The 23,987-nt window shown below is 50.7% G+C and overlaps 1 protein-coding gene across 5 annotated transcripts in view; it reads right to left on the bottom strand.

Moving 5' to 3' along the window:
• Window positions 1-7,769: 7,769 nt before the first annotated feature.
• Window positions 7,770-23,987, bottom strand: part of MYO18B (myosin XVIIIB) — a 215,563-nt gene continuing 199,345 nt past the window's right edge. For all 5 annotated transcript variants that reach the window (XM_074356762.1, XM_074356761.1, XM_045513911.2 and 2 more), the window contains 2 exons: window positions 10,175-11,435; window positions 7,770-8,080 (listed from right to left, as the gene is read on the bottom strand). In XM_074356762.1, coding sequence (XP_074212863.1) covers window positions 10,187-11,435 — 1,249 coding nt within the window. In that variant the 3' untranslated portion in view covers window positions 7,770-8,080; window positions 10,175-10,186. The remainder of the gene's footprint in view (window positions 8,081-10,174; window positions 11,436-23,987) is intronic.

The raw sequence follows: 23,987 nt of genomic DNA, 5'->3' as shown, positions 1-23,987 counted from the left end.
GCATCTCAAGGAAATCATTTGCCTTTAGAAAAGATGTAAATATTCCCCACTCGGCTGCAGAGAATGGCTCCGCTGGGCTCCCAAAAAACAGTCCTTAAGCACATCCTTTAACTCACTCGGAAAGACTTTGTATGGGGAGGCTGGGAGAAAGATCCAGGGAAATAAAGAGAAATTGACATTATTGAGGGCCTACTATGTGTCGGGCCCCATGCTGAGTGCTTTCACACACGCCGTCTCCTTTATTCATTACAAGGAGGAAGCTGACAGGGGTCATTGTCTCCATTTCATAGGTGAGAAAATGGAGGCTGAGAAGAGCCCCAGGTGAGTTACACTTGGTTGGGGTTGGCACCGAAAGCCAGGCCTGCCTGACACCCAGTGGGGGTGTTGACTCAGGCTGTTGTCTTCGCTGGGTGCCCAGGGGCATACCCTTCTCTGAGCTTCAGTGTCCTCATCTGTAAAAAAAAAGGGGTCCGTGCCTCCATTCCCAGCGCAGAGCCAGGATGACAGCATCCTGAAGGCAGACAGAAGGTACAGGGAGCCACCATCCCTTGGTCCCTCCTGGCTAGGAAGGCATGAGGCAGAGGAGCCCCAGGGAAGGCAGAGATGCACCTGTTTCTCACCTGTCACCTGTCACCTGCCAGATCTCCTGAGTGACCACCTTGTTCTGGTTTGCCTGAGATATTCCCGGTTTTGGCACTGAAAGTCCTGGGTCCCAGGAGCACTCTCAGTCCAGGCAAAGCGGGGTGGTTGGTCACCCTGAGTGGCTCCCCAGTCCTTCCAGAGACTGGATTAGCTTCAAATCATTTCTCTCCAGCTCCAAGTGGCAGCAAGAATTGAAGGGAAAAACCATAGGTTCAGGTCAGCTCTCAGTTTGCTGTGTGACTTTGGGCAACAGATGCTCCCTCTCTGGTCCTGTTTCTGCCTATGAAAAATAATGAGCCAGTCCAATGCATTGGTACCAGCGAGGCCCTGCCAGCTGTGTCTGCTCCGTGGCCTCAGAGAATAGCCCTGTATGCCCCTTCCAGGTGGTCCCCACCTTCCAAACCCACCTTAGGGATGCCTACGCATAGGGATGGTGGGCAACAGATCATGGACCATAGGCCATGGCACCAACCCGCTCTGACTGAGATATCCAATGAACCACCAGTAGCAAGGGTGAACTGTTACTTTCTTTTCTGGAGATTTAAATCTATCTGATGGCTTCTTGTGCTGCAGTAATTTGGTATAAGTCACTCAACCTATTAGGCATGAAACTGGGTTCCTTCAAACAGAGGAAAGAAGCTGGTTGCCCATGGAGCTATCCCCCAAATCCCATCCCATCATTGAGTGGGGCTGTGTGAGATCAGAGCTGACAACAGAGGTGAACCACTGCTGGGGCAGGGCCCTTGCTGAGGGGGGTCACTGCCTGTGACAGAGCTGGAATCCCCTTTCAGCCCATCTCCAGACTGGCCAGAAGACCAGGCCATGGGCTTGGCAGGAGGCCAGTGAACATGGAACTAGTAGGAGTCAGGATCTCTCAACTCTGATCCCAGCTCCTTCACTGCTGACTTGGTCAGTCTCTTGGTTTTGCTGAGCCTCAGTTTCCCCATCTATAAAATGGGAACAGACAAGCTCTAAAAATCAGAGTCTCCTCTTCCAACCAAGGCTTCAAGGAGTTTAAAAAACTGCTCAGTCACAGCTTTAAAAGGGGAAAAGACAGGAATAAACCCAAGCCTGTTCCTAGAGTCTGGGTCCCTCGACATCCAGACAGAGCCGGCAAGGCTGGCTTAGTTTGGTCCGAGGAAGACAGCGAAGGTGAAGTGGTACAATCCACAGGCCTGTTCTCCTAGCCGATCTTGTAGGAAATTACTGTCTATATCACCAAGCTTGGCTCATGGTATTATTACCAAGAATGCCTGGGTTTGGGTCAGAGCTGGGTTCAAATCCCAGATTCCCTGGTCACTCCTCATGTCCTCTCTGAATGCCAACACCTGATTCAATCCCCCTGCCTCTCATTGCCGCCTGCTGCCTGCTGCCTCGTTCGTTTCCCTCTCCCCACACACTGAGCAGTGGAGAACTGTTATTTACTTCATTGTTCAGAGTCAGCTGTCGTCACTGGACTCAGTTCACCAGGGGCGATGCCACTGGGCCTTAAAGGATCCCATCCCCAGCATCCACCCTCCTCCTGCTGCAGACTCCTCCTGGGGATAAGCTGGGGCTGAGGCAAGGCCAAGGGCTTTAGGCAAATGCAGCTGTGTCCCCCTCCCCTTTGCAGCCAGAGCACGAGGACCACAGACTTTAGATGGGAGCTGGGAAATGGAGAGGGTTAACCCAACCACCCCCTGAGCTCTGCAAACTGAAGGCACGTGCTCTGAGCCTGATGGTGCCCAGGGCTAATGAGCCTGCATGCAGCTGGTTACAAAGCAGTGCTCGGAGTCATTTAAGACTTTTTCTTGTATGTGTAGGATGTGTGGGGTGATTGACAAGGCAACAGACCACCCCTCACCTCCCAGAAGTGATGTCTGAGTACAACCAAGCACAGTGCCTCGCTCCTTGCAGGCGTAAGAGGAGTGGGAGCTGCAATGGTTCTTAACAAAACGTGACAACGTCACTGTCTCACCTGGTCACCAGGCCTGCCGCTGAGCATCCGTCCCTGTGCTCTGAAGGCTGCTGCCCACACTGACAGGTAAATAAATATCCGGGTCTGGGGGTGGGAACACAGCTTAGGCTGCCCATCACTTCTGAAAGACAGCAGTGGGAGCTCAGCCAGGACATTAATCACATCTGGAGCCTCCCGAGGCCGTATGTGACACTCTTCAGCACCTGCCTCTCCTGCTGCCGCAAGTCTCCCCTCTCCTGCTCTTCCCACTTTCAATCTTTGGGTTTGGGAAAGAAAGCAAAACCTCAACTCCTTAGCCCTGAACTGTGCAGCCAGCCAGGGGCCTTGGGACAGGGCTGGGTCTCTGATGGCTTGGGGAGGGATCTGGGCAGGGCTGGGACGGTGCAGACAAGGGAGGATGACCTGGAGCAGGTAGACAACTGACGGGGCATCAGGTAACCTGGCCCGGCCGAGGTATGTATCTTCAAGTTTATTACCTGTCTCCTCCAGGAAACCGCAAGCTTCACGAAGGTAGGCCCTCCGCCCATCCCAGTCTCAGCTTTATCCTCAGTGCCCTGGACATGGGGTGGTAGAAAGGTCAATAAATATTTATTAAATCAAGAAATATTAAATTGAGTTCTAGACTCAGAAATGCCTTTGAGTGTCTTGGGACAGATCTTTTCCATCTCTGAGCCTCCCTTTCCTCACCTGTAAAATTACCATGAGGATTTCTTCTAATCCTGAGCCTAATTTTTTTTTTTTTAAGACCTGGATGCACTGCTAAAAATGACCCCAGGGCTTGGAAAAACAAGAGGAAACATTTGGGGTGGCCACTCCGTCCACCTGGATCTGTGACCTCCAATAGCCTCCCCTTTGAAATCACTTTGGCTCTGCTGACAGGGAAGTCACAGCAGGGCCCAGCCGTTTAGATGGAACCTCTGACTTGGGCATCAGGGAGAAGCGCCTCTGAGCCCAAAGGTCAGTGGTGCCACTGTTGGCTGTGGGCTGACTGTGTGCCAGGCATGTGCCAAGTGCTTCCCAAGAGTTCACTTTTTCACAGGATGCGGGGAGGCTGGGACCAGTTCTAGCCTCATTCCACCGATGAGTAAAGGAGGGCCCAGAAAGAGATGAATTGACAGAGGTCTGGCAGGGGAACTTGGGAGGGAATGGCGGAGCCCAGGGCATGAGCCATTTAGCTTCCCCGAGGAGCCGAAGTGGCAGAAGTGAAGGCTTGCCAGGTGCTTCCTGCACTGGGTCCTGGGCTGAGCTTGCTGTGGATGGGACCTGAGGAGCCACACTAGAATTTCTGGAGTCAGCTTGCAGGGAGGACCACCAAGTTGGGTCAGTGTCTCCTGCGACAGGCTGGGTTGGGTTGTGGGACTCAAGAGGCAGGGGGACAACTGTCGTCTTCTGGGATGTTGAATTGATTTTTTTTTTAATTGAAGTGTAGTCAGTTTACAATGTTGTGTCAATTTCTGGTGTACAGCATAATAGTTCAGCCATACGTATACTCACATACATTCGTTTTCATTCTTTCTCATTATAGGTTACTACAAGATATTGAGTAGTTTCCTGTGCTGCACAGTAGGACCTTGTTGTTTATCTTCTTTACATATATTGGTATCTGCAAATCTCAAACTCCCAATTTATCCCTTCCCACCACCCCAGCCCGGTAACCATAAGTTTGTTTTCTATGTCTATGAATCTGTTTGTTTTGTAAATAAGTTCATTTGTCTTTTTTTTTTTTTTAGATTCCACATATAAATGGTATCATATGGTATTTTTCTTTCTCTTTCTAGCTTACTTCACTTAGAATGACAGTCTCCAGGTTCATCCATGTTGCTGCAAATGGCATTATTTTATTATTTCATATGGCTGAGTAGTATTCCATTGTATCAATATACCACAACTTCTTATCCAGTCATCTGTCAATGGACATTCAGGTTGTTTCCATGTCTTGTTTATTGTATATAGAGCTGCTATGAACACTGGGGTGCATGTATCTTTCTGAATTAAAGTTCCCTCTGGATATATGTCCAGGAGTAGGATTGCTGGATCATATAGTAAGTCCATTTTTAGTCTTTTGAGGACTCCCCATACTGTTTTCCATATTGGCTGCACCAAACTACATTCCCACCCACAGTGTAGGAGGGTTCCCTTTTCTCCACACCCTCTCCAGCATTTATCGTTTGTGGACTTTCGAATGGTGGCCATTCTGACTGGTGTGAGGTGATACCTCATTGTAGTTTTGATTTGCATTTCTCTGATAATTAGAGATACTGATTACTTTTTCATGTGCCTTTTGGCCATTTGTATGTCATCGAAGAATTGCTTGTTTAGGTCTTCTGACTATTTTGGGGTTGGGTTGTTGGTTTTGTTATTATTGAATTGACTTTTAATGAGCATCTTCAGGGTTTCTGTTTCCTGCCGCACGACGAGGAAAGCTTTGCGGTTATGACTTGGGTTTAACCTTTCTGAGTGCATCGCTCACACAGCACTGATGAATAATGACAGGTTTCTGCCTTTAAAAAAAGGTACTTCATAAAATAAACGTCCAGAAAAATTTTAACAGGAAGCTTACAAGATAATTTCATCTTTTATTTTCCCTTATAGCACGTCTCACTGACAATGTGTTTTCTTGCTTATTGTCTGTCTTCCCAGCGAGGATGTTGCCTCCAGAGGGGCTCTGCCTGCTCTCCGTGGATTCCCCCGTGTGGGGACCAGTACCTGCAGCTTAGCAGGTGCTCAACAAATATTGGCTGGATGAGTAATCCTGCTGGCACAGGAGGAGAAGCTCATGGAAACGCACAGGTTCCAGGCCCTAAAACTGCCAGGAAGGCAGTGGGAATCTTTCCCTGATTTCCCTACTTGCCTTTGCAGACCAAGCTGGGAGCTTGGGACATGTTTATCCAATCACTAAGTGATTAATAATTATCATTATTAATAAATTAAATCGCCACCTTCTTTTGCACAGCAAGTGTCATGGGCTGAATTGTGACTGATACAAAATTTGTATGTTGAAGACCTAAGACCCATAACGTCAGAATGGGACCTTTAAAGATGTGATTAAGTTCAAGTGAGGCCCTGAGGGCGGGCCCCAATCCACCCTGCCTGGCATCAGACACAGAGACACACCAGGGACGTGTGGGCACAGAGGAAAGAGCAAGTGAGGACACAGCAAGAAGGTGGCTGTCAGCCAGCCAAGGAGAGAGGCCAGACCTGAGGCACCTCGGTGTTAAGACTCCAGCCTCCAGAACTGGGAGAAAATAAATCCCTGTTGTTCAAGCCCTGCTAGCTCGTGGTGTTTTGTTGTAGCAGCTCCAGCAGACTGATGCAGCCTGCTACACTTTCGCAAAGCCCATCAGATTCTAATAACTGTTCTTCCCATTGCTAAGATGAGGAGCCTGAGGCCCAGTGAGAGACTTCTCCAAGGCTTCAAGACTCCGTGGGTCTCACCACAGGAAGACCACGGCCGTGTCTGCTCCCACCCTTACCCTCCACCCCAATGTCGGGCAGGCTTTGGATTGCCAGAGCCTCTGATTCGCTGCAGGGATCCTGGATGTCCCCTCCTCATGCCCCAACTCTCTCCTGTGATCTGGGGCCACTCCTGTGAATGGCAGGCTAGTGGTCAATGCTCCTTAAATATATATATATACACGATGGATTTGTCTATTGACTCACCAAGCGGTGAGTTCCTGCATCCGAGGAAACACAGTCCACTATTCTACTGACTTGCCCCACTAGAAAGATGGGGAGATGGCGAGGTCTTCCAGGGAGGGCAGCCAGTGAATTTCCCTTCTGCCCCATCTCTCCTCCCCTTCCCACTTCTACCCAGAACCTCTGGGGAGGATGCTCAGAGCTGAGATCTCCCCTTCTTGGAGTGAGCACCAACTGGTAAGTTGTTATGGCTTGAACTGTGTCCCTCAACTCCCTCCCCATCAAAGATACCCTAACCCCCAGTAACTCTGGATGTGACCTTATCTGGGGATAGGGTCTTGGCACAGGTAATCAAGTTAAGATGAGGAGAGGGTGGGCCTAATATGGCCATGTCCTCACAAAAGGAGATTTGGACATGGAGACAGACAAGCACAGGAGGAAGAGGATGTAGAGACAGGGATAAGACAGCCACATGCAAGCCAAGAGGGGGCCCTGAAGATACTCAGAAGGAACCAACCCTGCCTACACCTTGATTTTGGACTTCCAGCCTCCAGAACTTCAAGACAGTTAGGTTTCTGTGGTTGAGGTCACCTCACAAAGCTAGGTGCTCTGTTACAACAGCCCTGGCAAATGAACACACCAGTGATCCCAACAGGCCTTTCCCTCCCCTGAGGGAGGGGGCCCGGGAACAGAGGTTCACATGGGGGAGAACATGGGGTCTGTGCCGCCGGGAACTGAAAGGGAAGCAGCATTGGTTTCCTAATGCAGGCATAAGCTAGTTCTGCCTTTGTAAAAAGGGACTAGTATGTGCACTTATTTCTTGGGACTTTTTGTAAAGTCTCAGTGAGAGGCCCCATGTAAAAGCCCAGCACGGTGGCCAGCACACAGTATGCGATCAGTGAGCAGCAGCCAATAGTGTTACTGACACTGCAAGGATGTTTGAAAAAGCAGGTGTCCAGGCTGCCAGTGTCCCTCTGCAAGTGTTGTTTATGGTCCACGTGCGCATTTGTGTTGGTACAGGGTATGGGGTATATGTGAGGAGGTGTGCGAGGGGCTGTGGGAACAGATGGTCATGGGTTCTGGAATGCTTCTGTGGGTGGATTTGCAGGGATGCATACATGTCTGTGTGTCATGGGCATTCAAGGTGTATGGGCCACTGACTCGTTCTGTGGATTTGTCATTCATTCATTCATCAAAACTCCTTGAATGCTTTCACATCTACACACAACGCAGGTAGGGAAATACGATAGAGATAAACATAGGAATTAAGGGAGAATGGAGAAAGAGCCTTTATTTCAGTTTGATGTAGCCGGGAAGACTTCCTGGAGGAGGCGACAACTTAAGCTGAACCTGGCCAAGTGAAACGACGCAAGGCCATTGTGTGTAGACACATAAGGTGAGAAATAACTGTGCATCTGAAATGACAAACAGCTTGGGTTGGTTCGCTTCCTCGGAACCTTTCTACCCCCAAGCTGCACCCCATCAACTCCCCAGAGTCCCAGGTAACATGATCACAGAACAGAGAAAGCACAGATGCCAAGGAGCCAATGCTTTATTTTGTACAGACCTAGTGTGCTAGGAGCCCCATGCCCTACAGGATGCACCTCTACTGGGCACCTCAGCCTCTTGAGGGCGGCCATGCTGGCTCTGGACCCAGGGCTCCTGGAGAGGTCTAGCAGGTCTCCCTCTGGACAGTCGTGGAGGTGGGAAGTCTTTGAGGGCAGTGCATCTCAGGAGGCTGGAAACAAGCGCAGGTCAGAGCTGATACACGGACACAGGACGTGAGTTTTGGTGATGGAGCCCCAGAGTCCCGCATTCCCAGATGGTGTTACCGCAGCGATGCCACTGAGAGGAATGAGAGTGGAGGGGACAGAAGGGAAATGAGTAGAGGGAACCTGAGACAGAGAACCCGCAGGGCCACCATTTCCAAGGGCAGGACAACCTGACATGTGCCGCAGCCACTGGGTGTGGGCTCTGGGCTAAGGTCATATGTGTCATGTTACTTTAGGTAGTTGGTAACATTAGCCCCATTTTCCAGCTGAGAACACAGAAGCTGAGCAACGTCGCATCTCTTGCCCAAGGTCTCATGACCAGCTACTGAGAAGAACTGAGCTCTGGGGGCCTGTGTGGTTCTGAACCCCATAATACATCTGCCTCACAGAGAACAGGGCTGTGTTGTTGAGCTAAGGACTCCAGCGTGCAAGTCAAAGGCGGAGGAGATTTTTAGGCAGGCGCTTTGTTATCACGGCGAGTGCTGCTGGGAGCGGGGCAGGGGAACTGAACTTTAAAAAAAACTGGCAGAGACAAGATGTTCTGTGACAATGACGTCTGCTAAGGACTGCTCCCCTTCCGGACATGTGCCCTTTACTTGGCCTTTGAAACTGCGTTCTGTGTCCCCGAGAGCATAATAATGTAAATGAATATCAGATCTCTCCTCGGTAATTGAGAGCGGAGAGAAGGCCACGTTAAGTCAAATTAATTTGCTCTGATCCTGTCCAAGCCCATCTTCACGGAAGGGGCAACGGCTTTTTGATGGGCTGAGGAGACTCTCCAAGTACTGAGTCTCTAGAAGTGGAAGATGTGTGGCTTGTTTTGGTCCAAGAGGCCTCTGAAAGGAGGGTCGGTGGCTGAGGCCAGGTGTGGGCTGAGCACCACGTGTGACCACTCGACCACCTGAGCCTCGAGCCGCTGCGAGTTCTGAGATTTACGGAGGCTGTGGGCTGTCACCGGGATGTGGGTGTGCGCTGCATCTGAACCTGGAGGGCAGCTTACTCCTCCACTGCCTCCCAGCCCGCCTGACAGGGCTCTGCATTTCAGTCGGGAGTCCTAAAGTTTGAAACGTGCCTCATGAGGGGGAGTAAGTGGCTGGCCCCACCTCAGGGTAAAGAGGACAGAACCAGAAGTTAGGGTGGCTGGGCTGGCGGCAGACTCACTGGGTGATCTTGAAGTCTCAAGATTTGTTGAGTGAGGCTGGAGTCTGAGTTCCAATCTCCCTTCAGATTTATGATCCTAAAGTCTGGCCTCAACAGAGACCACCTCTTTTAAGATGCAGCTCCATCAATGTGGCTCTGAGTTGAGCCCAAAGAGGCCTGGAATATGTACCTGAGAAACAGTGTTACCAATAAAAGTGTGGATTCCGGAATTCTGAATCCCAGTTCTGCCTGGGTGATTTTGTACAAGCGACTTACCTCTTTGATTCTCAGTTTGTCAACCTGTGAAATGGGAATAAATACTACACACCATTTCTTGGGGTTACTGTGGGTACTACGTGACTACCTGATACACACACTCAGTACAGGTAAGCCGTTATGAGCAATGCATTCCTCCTCCTCCCTTTACTGCAGATAAGTACCAGGATTATCATGGGAGCAGGAAAGAGAAGCATGGCTCACTGTCACCCTGTGACCTTTGCAGTTGTCCCCTCTCCCCCTTCGCTGGGCCCATTTCTCTCTATACATTTAGAGTAAGAGTTAGACTTCACCACTGTCAAGGCCTCTTCCACCCTGGCCTGACCCTCCCACCACCCACCCAGAATCTCCCATCCTCTGTGGACAGAGGCCAGCATGCTCCCCAGTATCCAAAGAGTGGAGTGCTGGAAAGAGAATGAGGCAAGGGCTGAGGGGGGAGGCAGGGAGACTTTAAAAGCCCAGCACCTTCTTCAGCATCGCCCCACAGGACCCTCATGCCTTCTGATGGGTCTGCAAGATGCAAAGAAACTGATGGCATCGAGCGAGGGCTTCTGATAAGTTTTGTGTTTATCAGCAACATGCTATTTGCATAAATAGCCACGCATTATTTCACTGAAAACCCTCGTCTTTAGAGAAATCAGCCATGGCATTAAAGGCAGTAGCAGCAACTGGTTTCCTCCAGGACGCCAGACCCAGGTGGACGCCCTCATTTCATTCCCCAAGCAGAACAGCCCCAGCCCGCTGCTTTTACCTGAGCTGCTCCCTACTTCTGCAGGTACTTCTTCATGATGCTCTCCACGTCCTCGTCCTTCCTCCCTGCCCCGAGCTCTCTGGTCTCCGGGGACGTTCGCTCACCACCGTCACCCTCCAGCTGCGGGACTCTAGGCCGACTCTTGATGCTGTCAGCGCTTTTGAAGGACACAATGGAGCTGGAGGAGGAGGACGAGTCAGAGAGGTGAGCAGGGTCTTCCCTGGACTCGGGGCTCTTTTTCAAAATGGTGGTGATCCCTGAGAGAAAGCCCCGGTCCGCCTCTTCTGTCTCAAAGTGGACACTTGAATGCTGTGAACTGTCTTGCCCATCTCTGGCCGCTCTCGCCAAGGACATAGGCATCTCGGGCTTCCGGATGGCCGGGAGGAAGTCATCGAAATTCACTTTGGTCTTGCGTTCATAGTTGAGGTTCGGGACCTTCCAGCTGAATGGGTCACTGCCCAAGGGGTCCTCCATCAGGTGGGCGAACTGGCGGTTCTGGAAGACCAGTGGCTCCTTCCCGAGGTCCAGACAGCCTGCGTCGTCCAGCGAGGACTCCAGGCAGCGCCTCCGAGGGCGCAGCGTGGGCGACAAGAACGAGTCCCTGGGTGCAGATGGGGAGCTGGGTTTCCTCCCCGGGCCCGGTCCCGACTCTAAGAGGGACTCGCAGGAACTGAACCGGGTCTTCTGCTTCTCGGGCAGCAGGCTGGGGCCCCCTATGCTCCCAAAAGAGATGCACTTAAGGCTGGTGGAGCGCAGGAGGCCGGCCGAGGACCCGGCGGTGCCCGCCGTGTCCAGGGGTGACTCTGCCCCAGACCTCAGCGAGAGGGTCCCCTCGTCACTGCCTGCCCTGGCCCTCCTCAGCGCGGATGCCCCGGTGGTCTGGTAGATGGGGAGAGTGGGCCCGTCTTCCAGGCCCAACGGTGACCCCCGGCCTCTCTGTGCCCTCCTCCTCCGGAGGCCTTCCACGAACTCCGACAGGGCGGCGGACGGACTCGGCAGCTTGTCCCTGGACAGCGGGGACGTGTCTCTACTACGGCTAGATGGGGAGGAAGACGGGGAGGAAGACAGCGCTCCCGACCTCTCTGGAGGCTTTCTCTGGACGCCACACTCTTCGCCATCTCCAGAGTGGGAGGACTTCCTCCGGCGGAGGGAGAGGGGAGACACGGCCTTGTCCCCCGAGGTCTGGCTGCGAAAGTCCCGGGCCCCGCCCAGTGCCGATGAGCGCTGGGTCCGCTCGGCATCACCCGCCTCCTCGTGCAGCCTGCCCGGAGAAGAAAACCACCGTCAGTACACATTGGGCGATTCAGACAATTTGCGCCACTGGTGTGAGATCCCCTGAGCACGGGCACTAATACTATTCATGAACTGGGTGATTTAATGCACAAACTCAAGCCATGTAAATGATTTCTCGTACCTTTCTGAAATGCAATTTCTGTCTATAATTAAACCCAGCTAAGTACATTTGAGTAGATTAAAACTGTAGCTCTGACGGATGACTTAGATTTACGAGGCATCATATCTGACACAAGAGGACCTAGCATCCCACAGCCTACCGTGAAGTAAGTAATTTGCTTCTTGAAGACTCGAGGGGGTCCTGCAGGAGGTTTATTTAGGGCCCAGCCCAGAGGACAGCCTCACCAAGCAGAGCTTCCGAGAGCCAGTGACCCAAAAATGCATCTGAATGACATGCTCTGGGACACCCCTGATCGTTTCTTGGGATGGGATGGGGGTAGGGGTTAAAAAAAAAAAAAAAGAAAGTCCTTCAAAAGGGAAAGATTTACCTGAAATCAAGACTATACACCAGAGAACAGAAGCTTTCTATTCTGGGACAAACCAGACAGAGGCAAAACCACTCTGCCTCTGAGAAGTGGGAATCTCACAGCGGGGGGAATTATAGGCTGCAAAATGAAAATGAAGAGCGTGGCTTAAAGGAGAGAGACCGGAGTCCATCAACCATTCCTTTAATAAATAAAATCTATTTGTCCTCCCTCTAAGACAAATGACCCCCTTCCCTCCCACCAGCAGAGTTATAATTTATAAAAAAGCAAAAGGGGTGCCAGATGTCAGAGTCTGGGCATGGCAACGGGGGCCAGGGGCTGGGCCTGAGGAAGGCAGGGTGCAGGGGTGATGCAGGTTCCCAGTCGTCAGGCCGTGCCCCTGCTTGCTGCTCTGTTACGATAGGAAAGATTATTATGAAAGGTTCAGCCCTCTACACATAAAGGTTGGTATTCTGGTATGAGACTTTGAGGAAGGTGTCCTGCTCACCACAGTCTGGTATCACCAGCCCCATCCCCGATTACGTAGGACAGTTTAGAAGGAAAACAGCTGACCACAATGACCAAGAGGGCTTTTGAATCTCTGAAGGAGCCAAACCCACAGCCTTAGGAGGTGATGCCCAGAGGAGAGAGGAGGATACAGATAAGGTAGGGGATTGGTGTCTTTTTCAGGGACATGGGTAGGGACCTAGACACTGCCTTCCTGAGCTCCTACCAACCCATATGCCTCTCTCTTCTGATGCTGGCAGGAGCCTCTCCTGCCCCAGGACCATGGTGATGGGAGGTTGCCATGGTGATGATGCTCTGTGAAAAGGTTCCACAAATGATGGGCACAGGACTGGCTGTGCTCATCTGTCCCTCCTTATGCCATCAGCTAGGTGGCGAGGGTCAATGTCACAGTCTGGGGGCAGTGAGGAGGCCATAAGATCCATCCCAAGGTAGAGGTGTGGATGCACTGCCTCCCTCACCCACTCTCCCCACCAGCCTCAGTCCTTCTCCTGGGGGCTCTGGCTCCCAACTCCCTCCCCAACCTCCTGTCTCATGACTTGGCCCCTTGCTCACTCTGCTCCAGCCACACCAGTCTCCGGGGACAGGCCACACCCTTCCTAACTCTGGGATTTGCTGTTCCCTGTGCCAGAAGCACTCCTACATCCTTCCAGTCCTGGTCATCGTGCTGACCTCATGGGGACATCAGTGGGTGGAAGAAAAGCCCTGGGCTCAGTGCCTGGCACCTAGTGCCTCAAATAATGATTAAGAGTTATGATTAATCATTAATAATCAATAATGAATGGCTATGAATCATTAATAATTAGCAGTTAGTGCTCATTATGATGACAACTAATACTCTGAATCTCCAGAGCCTAACCCACCACTGGACACCGCGGAAGTCTCAGCTGAAGTTCCAGGAGGGCAGGTGACCTTTCGCGTCCTCACTCCTGAGAAAGGCTGGTCCCCATGTGCTCAAACAAAAGCCACACAATTTGCCCGGAGCAGCTGCTCCCTTCCCATTTCTTGTATGTCACCTTCCGTCTCCGTCACGGCTGGACCCAGGCTGGGAAAGGAGCTGGAGCGCTCCCGTGTCACTACCAGAAAGGGCGTCTGTCAGCACCGTCACTTTGGAATCACTCCCTAATACATGGCAGGATGGCATTCACAGCCTTTCTTTTTTGTTTTGTGTTATTTTTCTTTCTTTCTTTTTTTTTTTAATAAACAGCTTGGAGCTGCCAGGGACAGTGGGCGGCTGCAGGGCTGACAGAAGTCATTTCCGTCCTGTCTTGGCCCTGGAGGAGGCAGCCGTGATGAATGTGTCCTGGGCACTCAGTCTCATTCATCACCTGCCATGTGGGGAGGGCGGCATCCTGGGCTCCTGTCCCCAAATCTCCCAGGACTGTGCCATCCCACGCGCCCTAGCTCCCCTCTCCGGGGCTGGCTGCAGAGGCCAAGACAGGGAACGAGGGAAGGGAGGGGAGAGAAGCAACAGGAGGAGGAGGGAGCAGGGAGGGAAAGTGGGGGAGAGAAGAGGAGGAGGAAGAGTAGCAGGAGGAGAGAAAGTAGGAAACAAGAGCAGAAGGAGAGGAGGTGGGGGAAGCACCGCTCCCAGCCCATGCTGACAAGACCTTGCCAGTCTCATTTCTGCACCTGAGCTGGCACGGTGCCCAGCACGCAGTGGACGCTCAGTAAGTGCTGCTGAACAGAGTCAAGTGCACCTTGGAAACCAGGTCTCGAGGGAAGAGGAAGTAGGTAGGATGAGGGAGGTGGAGGGATGGGTAAAGAGAAGCGGGGAGAAGCAGAAGCAGGACCGAGAGAGGCTGCAGTGAGCGCGTGGGGGAGGGGGGAGAGGGAGCAACCAAGGCCATGGGGCAGCGGAGGCAGAGGGCTGACAGGGGAGGGCCGTAGACGGGGTGCGGGCTGGCAGCCAAGGATCCACCCTCCTCATCTTTGACCAAAAGGTGGGCCAGGTAGGGGGTGCACAGAGGTGTCAGCAGCCCAGGAGTGGGGTCTGGAGGTTCCAGCCTGAGTGCTGCTGTCCAGACACAGGACACAGGCTTGCTGGGCTGAGCCCCAGGGGACCCGGCTGTGCCAGACCAAGGGAGACCTGCCTTCCTTCCTGAGGCCCACTAGGTGCAGCATCTTCCGGAAGGTGTGAAACCAAAAGGTCACAGCACAGCCACTCGAGCCCCAGCCCGGCTGTCACCACTGGTGATGGGCCCAAGGGTTGATGTTGAGGGGGCGAGGTGGGCAGGGCTCCACCTTTCTGGAATAGTCTGGTGTTGCCTTCAGAGACTGCTGGGGGGCTTGGAACCAGAACACAGGCCAAGCAGTGTTGATTCCTGGGGGGCCAGAGGGGAGTGGGAGTCGGGGCAGAGTCAGGGGTGGGAAGGGGAGACAGGGAAGGGAGGCGGGAGAGGGAGAGAAGAAAGGAAGGAAGAAAGGGAGAAGTCTTGGCTAAGCACTGCCTCCTGGGTTCACCATTCAGAAATCCACCCACGTCTGTCTCTGCGACATCTCTATTTCCTGTCTGCTTCACTGCTCCAAGTAAGAAGTCTGTTTCTGCATGAAGACCGCCAAACTTAACCTGAACCTAGACGCCCTCTTGCAAGCTTCAGGGTGTGGGCCTAGCTCTGCTGTGAGGCGGGGCAGCCTTGCCCTGGCTCTGGCGTTTCAAACACACACTGCTGTCCTCATGCAGGGTCTGGGAAGACTCATTTCCCCACTGTCCTCACAGACCGGCTCGGCTCCGATGGAACTCCCTCCCATCGGCACCACATGATGGATGGGTGGCGGCTAATCAAGATGTCACTGGGGCTGCCTCCCAGAGCCTTGGCCAGGGAGCAAGGTGATGGATGGGAAGCTCTCTGATTCACTGGGAGACAGGTGTGGACACATGCTAGGCAAGGGCACTGTGATTCTCTGATAAAGGACTCTGAAAACAGCTTGGGAAATTCTGCACCTGCCCCTTAGTCTATCCAGAAAGAAGACTTTCAGTATACCTGCATGGTAAGGAGCCAGCAGGCACTGCGGGGGCATCCAAGCACATAAAGGCCAGGCTGGTCCCGTAACAGTCACCCCTGGCTGAGCACACACTGTGTGTCAGGCACCATGCTGGTGCCGTGGACACAAGGGAGGACAAATGGAAGGGCCCTGCCTGTGTGGAGCTGACTGTCACACCCATTTATAACCTCTACAGCAACCCTGGGAGGTAGGGGTTACGGGCTCCGGGCACAGCGAGGCTGGGTGCCCTCTGCACGCACACTTGATTGGAAGTGGCAGAAGGGGAGTTCCAACTCCACAGCCAGCATCACCCTTTTCTGGAAACTTCCTCCAGACCCTGTGATGTGATGCAGTGTTAAGAGTACCTCCTACATCACCTCGCCCAGATAACATCTGTCCCTTGGATTCTAGTCTGTTCTGCCACTCACTACTTTTGGCAGAGTCACCTAACTTCCCTAGGCCTCAGTTTCCTCAGCTATAAAATGGGGGGGATCTAGGTTAGCCCTGTGATGATGTGGAGACAAGAGCTCCAGGAGGGCAGGAGTTTCTGTCTGTTGCATTTACGCTACACCTCGTGCCTAGAATGGTGTCAGAGCACACAGTAGGTGTTCAGTAAACATGTGCTGAATGGATGAGTGAAGTGTGTATGTATGTATGTATGTGTATGTGTGTGTGTGTGTGTGTGTGTGTGTGTAAATGCTCTATTTGGCTTAGATTTATGAAGGCTTATTAGGTAAATCAGGATATGACCATCCAGAAATAACAGAATTTCCACTCTTCTTTATCTGCAAGGATAAGAATCTGGGCTTCAGAGAACAAGACAGGCCTGGGGTTCAGATCCTGGCTCTGCCCCTTCCTGGCCATCTTGTGAAGCCTGGCTGTCAGAGTAGGAACGAAAATGCCAGATGCCACAGCATCCTGTGAGGAAGCAGAGATGATACATGGAATTGGTATGGCCAGTACCCTGAGCGTGGCCCATGTACACCTCCATCTGCCCCCAGCTCTTCATGCCAAGTGGAGCCTGGTGCAATTAAACGTGTGAGCGTTACTTATCATTTCAAAACACTACTACTGTAAACACATGTTGGAAAATCTTAACCCTCATTCAATCGTTTTTCAATTAATGGCCTTTCCATCAGGGCTAGAGAGGACCCCGGCCTGAGGGCAGATGTTTAAGGAAAAGCAACTCCTACGAATGAGACTGCTCTGCGCAGCTCAGGAAAGGGGAGAGGATGCCGAAGTGGTCTGCTCAGCCTCAGGACCAGCCAGCTGCTAAGACACGTGTGTGAGGATTGGACCACACCCCTTCCCCTGCCAGGCTGCCCTGTGACTGCTGCTCCATCGTCCTCTCTCTACACCTCCCACGGTGGGAGATGCTCCATGAATACTGGGTGAAGAATGATAAGTGCACCCATATGTGTGTGGATTTGTATATGCCGTTTCATCAGGATCAGTATGATCGCCCCATCTTGCAGATGAGGAAACTGAGGCTCACGGGTGAGAAACCCTCTGCTCAAGGTCCACATTGCTAAGTGGTAGGGCCTGGATCTGAACCCGGGTTGGACACATTGGATGCTCTTGCTCTGTTCTTCCACACCACCACACACCCTCCAGGCAGGAAGCTGAGTGGAAACTGCAACCACCTGAACTCACGTCTACACACATACATTTTCCCAAAATCTACTGAGACACAATGAGCAAAAAAACAGTGAGACCCAAGTCAAGGAGATGCATGGATTCACTGGTACCAGACACAATCACACGACAAAAAGGAGAATTTCCAAGCCTGAGCCAACAGGAGCTACAGGAAACTCGACGTGCAGATTTAATGACACCATGAATCATCCCAAAGACGTGCTGTCACCCCCGTTCTTCATCCACACCCTGAAATTAAAGGGGAAATTGAAAATGTATTGATGTTCTTTAATATCAAGGCCTGGATGGGAAACCAGATGTCCTTTTAAGCTGGCCTGAAGGTTTAGTGCCCAAGTCTAACACAGCAATTGATAGTTTGTAACAGAAGTTGACACGGTGCCCAAAACTGCGCCTGATGCAGTGAGAAACAGGAGGCACGCATTAAGGCCCTACAGTGTGCAGGTGAATTCTGCATAATAATTGTTCCTGTATGGTGCACTTTTAGGCTTTGCAGACATTACTCAATCTCATCTCACAACAGTCCTCTAAAGCAGCTACTACTGTAATCTTCCCGCTCCATAAACAAGGCTTAGAAATGGTAAGTAACTGTGATGGAATAAATGGGAGAAATGAATTTAAACCAAGGAATCCAATGTCAGGACCCATGTTTCCTGACTGCTCTGTTCCACTGCTTTTGACTGTTCCATTTTACAGAGAAGGACACTGAGGCTCGGAGAGGCAGGTGGACTTGCCGAGGCAGCGCTCGCCTCAGCCTGTGTGACTACACACAGGCTCACCTAGCCTCCCAGTGGTAGAAGAGGGGCTGCCCGACCCTTTTGGAGAGCACGCTGCAGGCTGGATGAGACCACGAGGAGGGTCAACCATGCAAGAGGCTCCAGGTATACGGTAAAGCAAGGACTGTACCCGAGGCAGGAGGCTGGCAAGGGAGATGGGCGGGGCAGGAGCCGGAGGGCACAGCCTTTCTGGAGGGAGGGGTGGAGTCGGGCTTTGGGAAGAGGGGTCAGGTGGGGAGGGCTGAGGAAGACACTCCAAGCTGGAGAAGAAGATCCCGCCTAACAGCGATTAGCTTATTGAGTGGTTTCTGCAAAACCCTCGAGCAGCAAGGGCTGATACCGACATTTCACAGTCAAAGGCTCCAAGGGTAGAAAGGAGGAGACTGGAAGGGAGACTCAGGCAAGGAAGATGCCATGGGGGGTGGAATCCCCAAGGGGGCTTGCTTGACAACAGGCAGAGGAGGCAGCGGGACAGGCAGCAGGTGGTCCCAAAGCCTGGTTGTTTCTGACCTGAAGGTGCAGAGAGTTGACTTGGGAAACAGATTCTGTAAATATCCTATATTCCGCATCGTGCAATGTTTTTATGAGACAAAATAACTCTTAAGCCTTGCTTGCTGTCTTCTCTGATCTTAAGTAGATGCTTAGTCCTTGACACTTTAAAAAACCAACCCAGCGAACTGCCCTCAGTGGACACCTGCCTGCACAGCTCCTGGGGGTCAGCAGAATCTGCCTCATCTCCCCCACGCAGTCTTACCTGCCACTGGGTACTAGGACTAGTGGTTTTTGAACAGAGTTGCCCAACAGAATCATGCATGGAACTCTACCCAAAAAATCAGTTTCAATGGGGGTGGAAGGTAAGGGGACCATTCACGTTTAAGAGAGACTAAAGACTAATGGAAGATGTTAATAGTATGGGAACCTATGGGCAGGAAGACAGGGGGATATGGGTCCTCTCTGTTCCTTCAATTTTTCTGTTAAGTCTAAACCTTCTCTTAAAAAAAAAATAAAGTCTATTTTTTTTTTAAGAGAGAGAAACAAAAAGAAACCAAACAACCAGATGCAATGAGTGCCCTTAATAGTAGGACCCTTCTTTTAAAAAGCACTGCGATCCAGTTTTAGAACTGGGGTAATACGAATGTCGGGCTCTTGGATGTTATTGTGGATTTGCTCATTTTCTTAGGTGTGATGATGGCGCAATAGTCAGGAGATGTCCTAGGAGACATCCTTCTTCATATGATAAAGATGTGAAATTATTTTAAGGAGAACTGTTATGATGTCTTCAACTTACTTTCACTTCGGTGGGCATAAAAATCCTATGTAGACAGAAGTAGAGAAGAAGGTAAAGATAGAAATAAAATCAATATGAAAAAAAACCTAGTCATTGTCAAATTAAGGCAGAGGCTAGCAGAGTTGATGGTGCCTGGGCACTTTTGTTGTTAAAAAAAAAAAAAAAAGAAGGGAGAAGAAGAAGAAGATAGAAGGAGAGGAGAGAGGAAGAGGGGGGAAGAAGTGACACTGTCTTTACAGGTGATTCTGAGGAACTACCGATTGATTAAAAAAAAAAAAAAAAGCAAACATTTCTCCTCACCTTTCAGTGTTCAGCCCAACTGCAGCCGCCACCAGAAGCCTTCGCCCACCTCTCAGGCTGGGCTGGGGACCCCCTCCGTTCCACCGCCCCCAGGCCTCCCCGTCTCTGCACTGTGATTGCTGACTTGTTTACAACTCCCCACAAGACTGTTAATTCTGAACTAGACCATATTTTCCTTCCATGAATCCCCAGGATCTAGACGAGTCCCTCAAGGAGAGTTTGTGGATTGGAAAGAATGAAGAACTGGAGGAACAGAGAGATGAGGGGCTGCGGAGATGAAGAAAGGGGGGCAATCCAGCTGCTGAGTTCAGCCCCCAGCAGCCTCACTTATCAGTTGGCCAAAGCCACTCCTCTGGGCTTAAAAATAACAGGTTCAAAACCCACTTCCATCCAGCACACAATCTAATGAGAAGTTCTCGTATGTCTAAGCCCAGTCCAAAACCTGGTTTTATTTCTACAGAATTTTATCAACTGCAGAATGGAGAGGGAGCTGGCACCACATCTGGTTTGAACCCCTCGTTCTCCTCCTGGAAAATACAGACCAGAAAGAGAGCTTCCCGGGTCCCACTCTGCCCAGGGTGGGAGAGCGCTGGCTCTCCCACTGCAGTCTGACCCTGTGACACAGCTCCCACAGTGCTGTGAAAGAACAACCTGGATAAGTAAAGGAATTAAAAGTCTAACTGGATGAGAGATTCACTTGGGTTCAACATATTTTCCATAAACGTTTAATGCTTTCCTTCACTCTCCATGCACAGACATTACCTCAGCTGAGTGTGGGACAATGGTTAATAACCACGTAAAAATCTCAGACTTAGTCGTAAAAGCACCCAGTTCATCATAAAAATGCTGTTTTAAGTGAATGGAAATTATCAGTCCGTCCCCGCCTCCTTATATCCGTTCAGAGTCATTCACTGAGGGCCACGATGCCGGCTGCTGCTGATGCAGAGGTGACTAACCCTTCCATTCAAGAGGCTTATAGTCTGGAGGGGAAGGCCACTCACCAGCGTATGACCTGAGGGATGTACGAGTGAGCCTTCGTGTTCTCTGAGGCATGGAAGCCAAGGAAGGAATGTTTACTTAGCAAAGAGAGGAGTCCAACTCAGCACTCAGCTTCCAGGTAAGATGGACCAGCTAGTATCAGACAAACCCCCCACTCAGAAAACATAGAAAAACTAAATTTAAACTTAAAGGCATTAGAGAGTTTAAAAAAAAATTGGTAAATCTAATTCAGAGCACAAGGCAAGATGGTGATGACCTCTGAGTGAGGAGGACTAAATAAGGAGGGCATGACTCAAATGGATACAAGACAGTGTTAGGGGCCCTACCTAGAGATGGGCTGGTTTTGATTTGGGCAGTAATCACACAGGTATGACCAATCTTTGAAAATTTCATAAAGATCCAGTTTCCAGTATGTTTATTTCAGTAAGTCCACTTAACAAAAATTTAGCTCAATTAGGAAACTGCAGCTTCTACAAGGATGTTGTGAACCACTGATGATTAATTCAGATGGTTTTACGCAAAGTCACAGCTAACCGAGGGGAGCCTCAAAACTCCTGAGATATCGTCAGAGCTACCGTCTAAGATCTGGAGCTCCAAATAGAAAACAGCCCTCCTACCCACAGGAACCTGTCCAAGAGTGACGATGGCTCCAAGAATAAACCCTGGACAGAGCCAGACTTCTCCTGCTCTTCGCTTGTTCAGGCCCTGCCTGCGTGGTTAACATGGTTAACACGTTTGCACTGAAAATTTTCATGCTTCCATTTCCACATCTTTCCCACTAATCTTCTTAATACTGATAAAACTGAAAATAACCCTTGTGTCCTAGGAAGACATAAAACCGTTTTCATGAGCGGCTCATTCATTAAGTCTATTCAGGGTGGATTAAAATGATCCTGAGCTCTGGTTCTCAGAATGCAGAAACCAGTAAATAAACGTGCTATTGAAATAAGATCAGCAGTGGGTGCTTAACCTACTTTGAGAACAAGCTGTTTTTAACGCCAAGGATCATCCATTCATATTTACATAATTAATGAACTAATTACAAACGAGTCTTATCTAATCATTTAAGAAGGTCTCACGACCCATCCTTGGCCCCCCCTTCTGCAGTAATTTTCTTGAAAGTAATACAACTTTACTTTAAAAACAATACCCTATAATTTAGACCTTTTTACTAATACAAGCCAGCCTCATCCCACATAAAAATCAACAGAGGCTGATCCAAGGAGGATGGTGGTGTCTAAATCTTTTTCTTTTAAACTAAGTACCACAAGGCAAGAGTATGAGGCTACAACTGTTTACAGAAGGCAAATTTTTCCCCTGGAAAAGGAAAAGTTGTAATGCCATCTTTTAGCCAAACGAAAAGCAGTTGTGTTAAATCGGCACCAAAGCAAATGATACATACAACAGTAATTAGTGAAGATTACACAGTAATTAAAATCACGATGATTATGTGAGTGAGAATAATTTATACAATAAGCTCCACGCTCACATTGCAATATGGTACCAGTCCAACAGCAACACTGGAGAGCCACATTGGGTAATAAATTCAAATCACAGCATCTCTAATTATGTGGTGATAGATGGGTCATTGAAATTTAGGGATAAATAAAGCCTCTGATCAGGATACATACAATTTTATTTGGACATCCCAAGGCTACCAGAAGGGGATCCCAAATACTCTTAACACTGCCCACCTCCCAGACCTGTGGCTTCCCCACCTGCTTCCACCAATCCTGCTTCCATGCTCTGTGATACAAGACAGTTAACCCATCTGGCAAATCCACCCTTGGCTCCTGATACCAGCATCATTCTTCTAATCACCCTGTGAGAGGCCATCTAACTTCTATCTATACCAGTCATTTATTCGTTCAGTGCGTATTTACTGAGCATCTACTATGTGCTAGACACTGTGGTGGGTGCTGAGGTGTAAGAAGGAAAAGATAAGATTTATGTCCTCAAAAGGCCTACAGCCTAATGAGGGAGACAGCTGAACAGATGATCTCACCATAACATGGACGTGCTATGGGAGGGGAATTGTGGGGTCTGCAGGACCACGGCAGAGGGCCACATGACCTGGCCAGGGAGTCAGGACGTCTCCTGAGGCTGGTGACACAGGAGCTGAGTCATGAATAAGAGTTCATCAGGTGAAGAAACACGGGAAGGGTGTCCAGGCAGAGGAAGTTCATGGCCACAAGACCGAGGGCGGGAAACAGCACCATGTATGAGGGAGGCCACACACCATTTCAGGCACAAAGTATGAAGAAGAGATGCGGGGAAAGGAAGCCAGAGAGTAGCCAGGAGCCAGGTCATGGAGGGCAGTGCAAGCCTGCTAAGGTGCTTGAGCTCCATCCTGCTCTGTCCTGCAGGACAGAGGGAACAAAAGTTTTTCTATAAAGGACAGATAGTAAATATTTTTGGCTTTGGGGCCATTCGATCTCTGTTGCAACTCCTCAACTCTGCCAGCACAGTGCAAAGACAGTAATAAACGATATGTAAAATTTGAAAAACAACCAAGGGTGTGGCTGTGATTCAATAAAATGTTATTTACCACAGCAGGTCAAGGACAAGATGTGGCATGTGGGCAGCAGTTTGCTGACTCCTGCTGTAGGTGACAGGAAGCCACTGAAACCAGATTTTCATCTGAGAGAGATCACAGTGGCTGAAGGGCAGAGGGCAAAGGAGGGACCCAAGGAGGATGGCACTGGAGGTCTATGCCAGAGTCTAGAACAGAAAAGGTGGGAGCCTGACAAAGGTGTTGGCAGTGAGGATGGAGCAAAGTAAAGAGAGTCAAGAGTATTTGCTGGGGGTGGCCGGGGTGTGTGTGTGCAGAATCAACAAGATTTAGGGATCAGTTGACTGTGGGGGTGAGAGAGAGGGATGAGACCCCAAGATGATTCAAGCCTGGGTGGCTTTATGAGTGACAGGCCCAGCAAGTGATACTGAGAACACTGGCTGGGGGAGGAGTTTCCTTGTAGATAGGCGGGGTTAAGCCACCAGGGAGACATCCAGTCAGCGAGCATCTCAGCAAAGGCAGTTAGCTACGATATACGCGTACAAAACGTGGGGGGACGTGAGAGCTGGAGGTCCAGATGTGCGGTTCATCCATTTACAGTGAGGGCATTAAAATCACAAGAGGACTGCCTGTGACCAGGTGGAGGGAAGAACAGCATGTGACAGCAGCGTGCTGTGACACCAGCACCGGGAGAGCCAGGGTAGGAAGGAAAAGACCAGAAAAGAGAAGTCTGGGGAGCGCCAAGGAGCAGAAGCATGCACCAGGCCAGGCAGACAGAGTCCAAGACGTGCCTGACAGGTGCCCGAGCAGGAGGGAAGTCCAGGAAAAGATCACGACTGGAGAGTGTGCCCTGGCTTGTCCCTTTGGAAGGCGCTGACACGGTGAGAAACGTTTCAGAGGAGCAGTGGGGGCAGGCCCCAGGTGAGGTGAGTAAGTGAGGGTGGTGCGTGCGGCCCCATTCTGGAGAAGCCGGCTTCAGGGGAGGAGAAGGGATCACTCAGCAGGACTGCAGGGCGAC

Source organism: Camelus bactrianus, chromosome 32 (assembly GCF_048773025.1).
Source record: "Camelus bactrianus isolate YW-2024 breed Bactrian camel chromosome 32, ASM4877302v1, whole genome shotgun sequence".
Taxonomy (NCBI): domain Eukaryota; kingdom Metazoa; phylum Chordata; class Mammalia; order Artiodactyla; family Camelidae; genus Camelus; species Camelus bactrianus.
The sequence above is the reverse complement of the archived record's forward strand: the minus strand, read 5'-3'. Positions and strand labels throughout refer to the sequence as shown.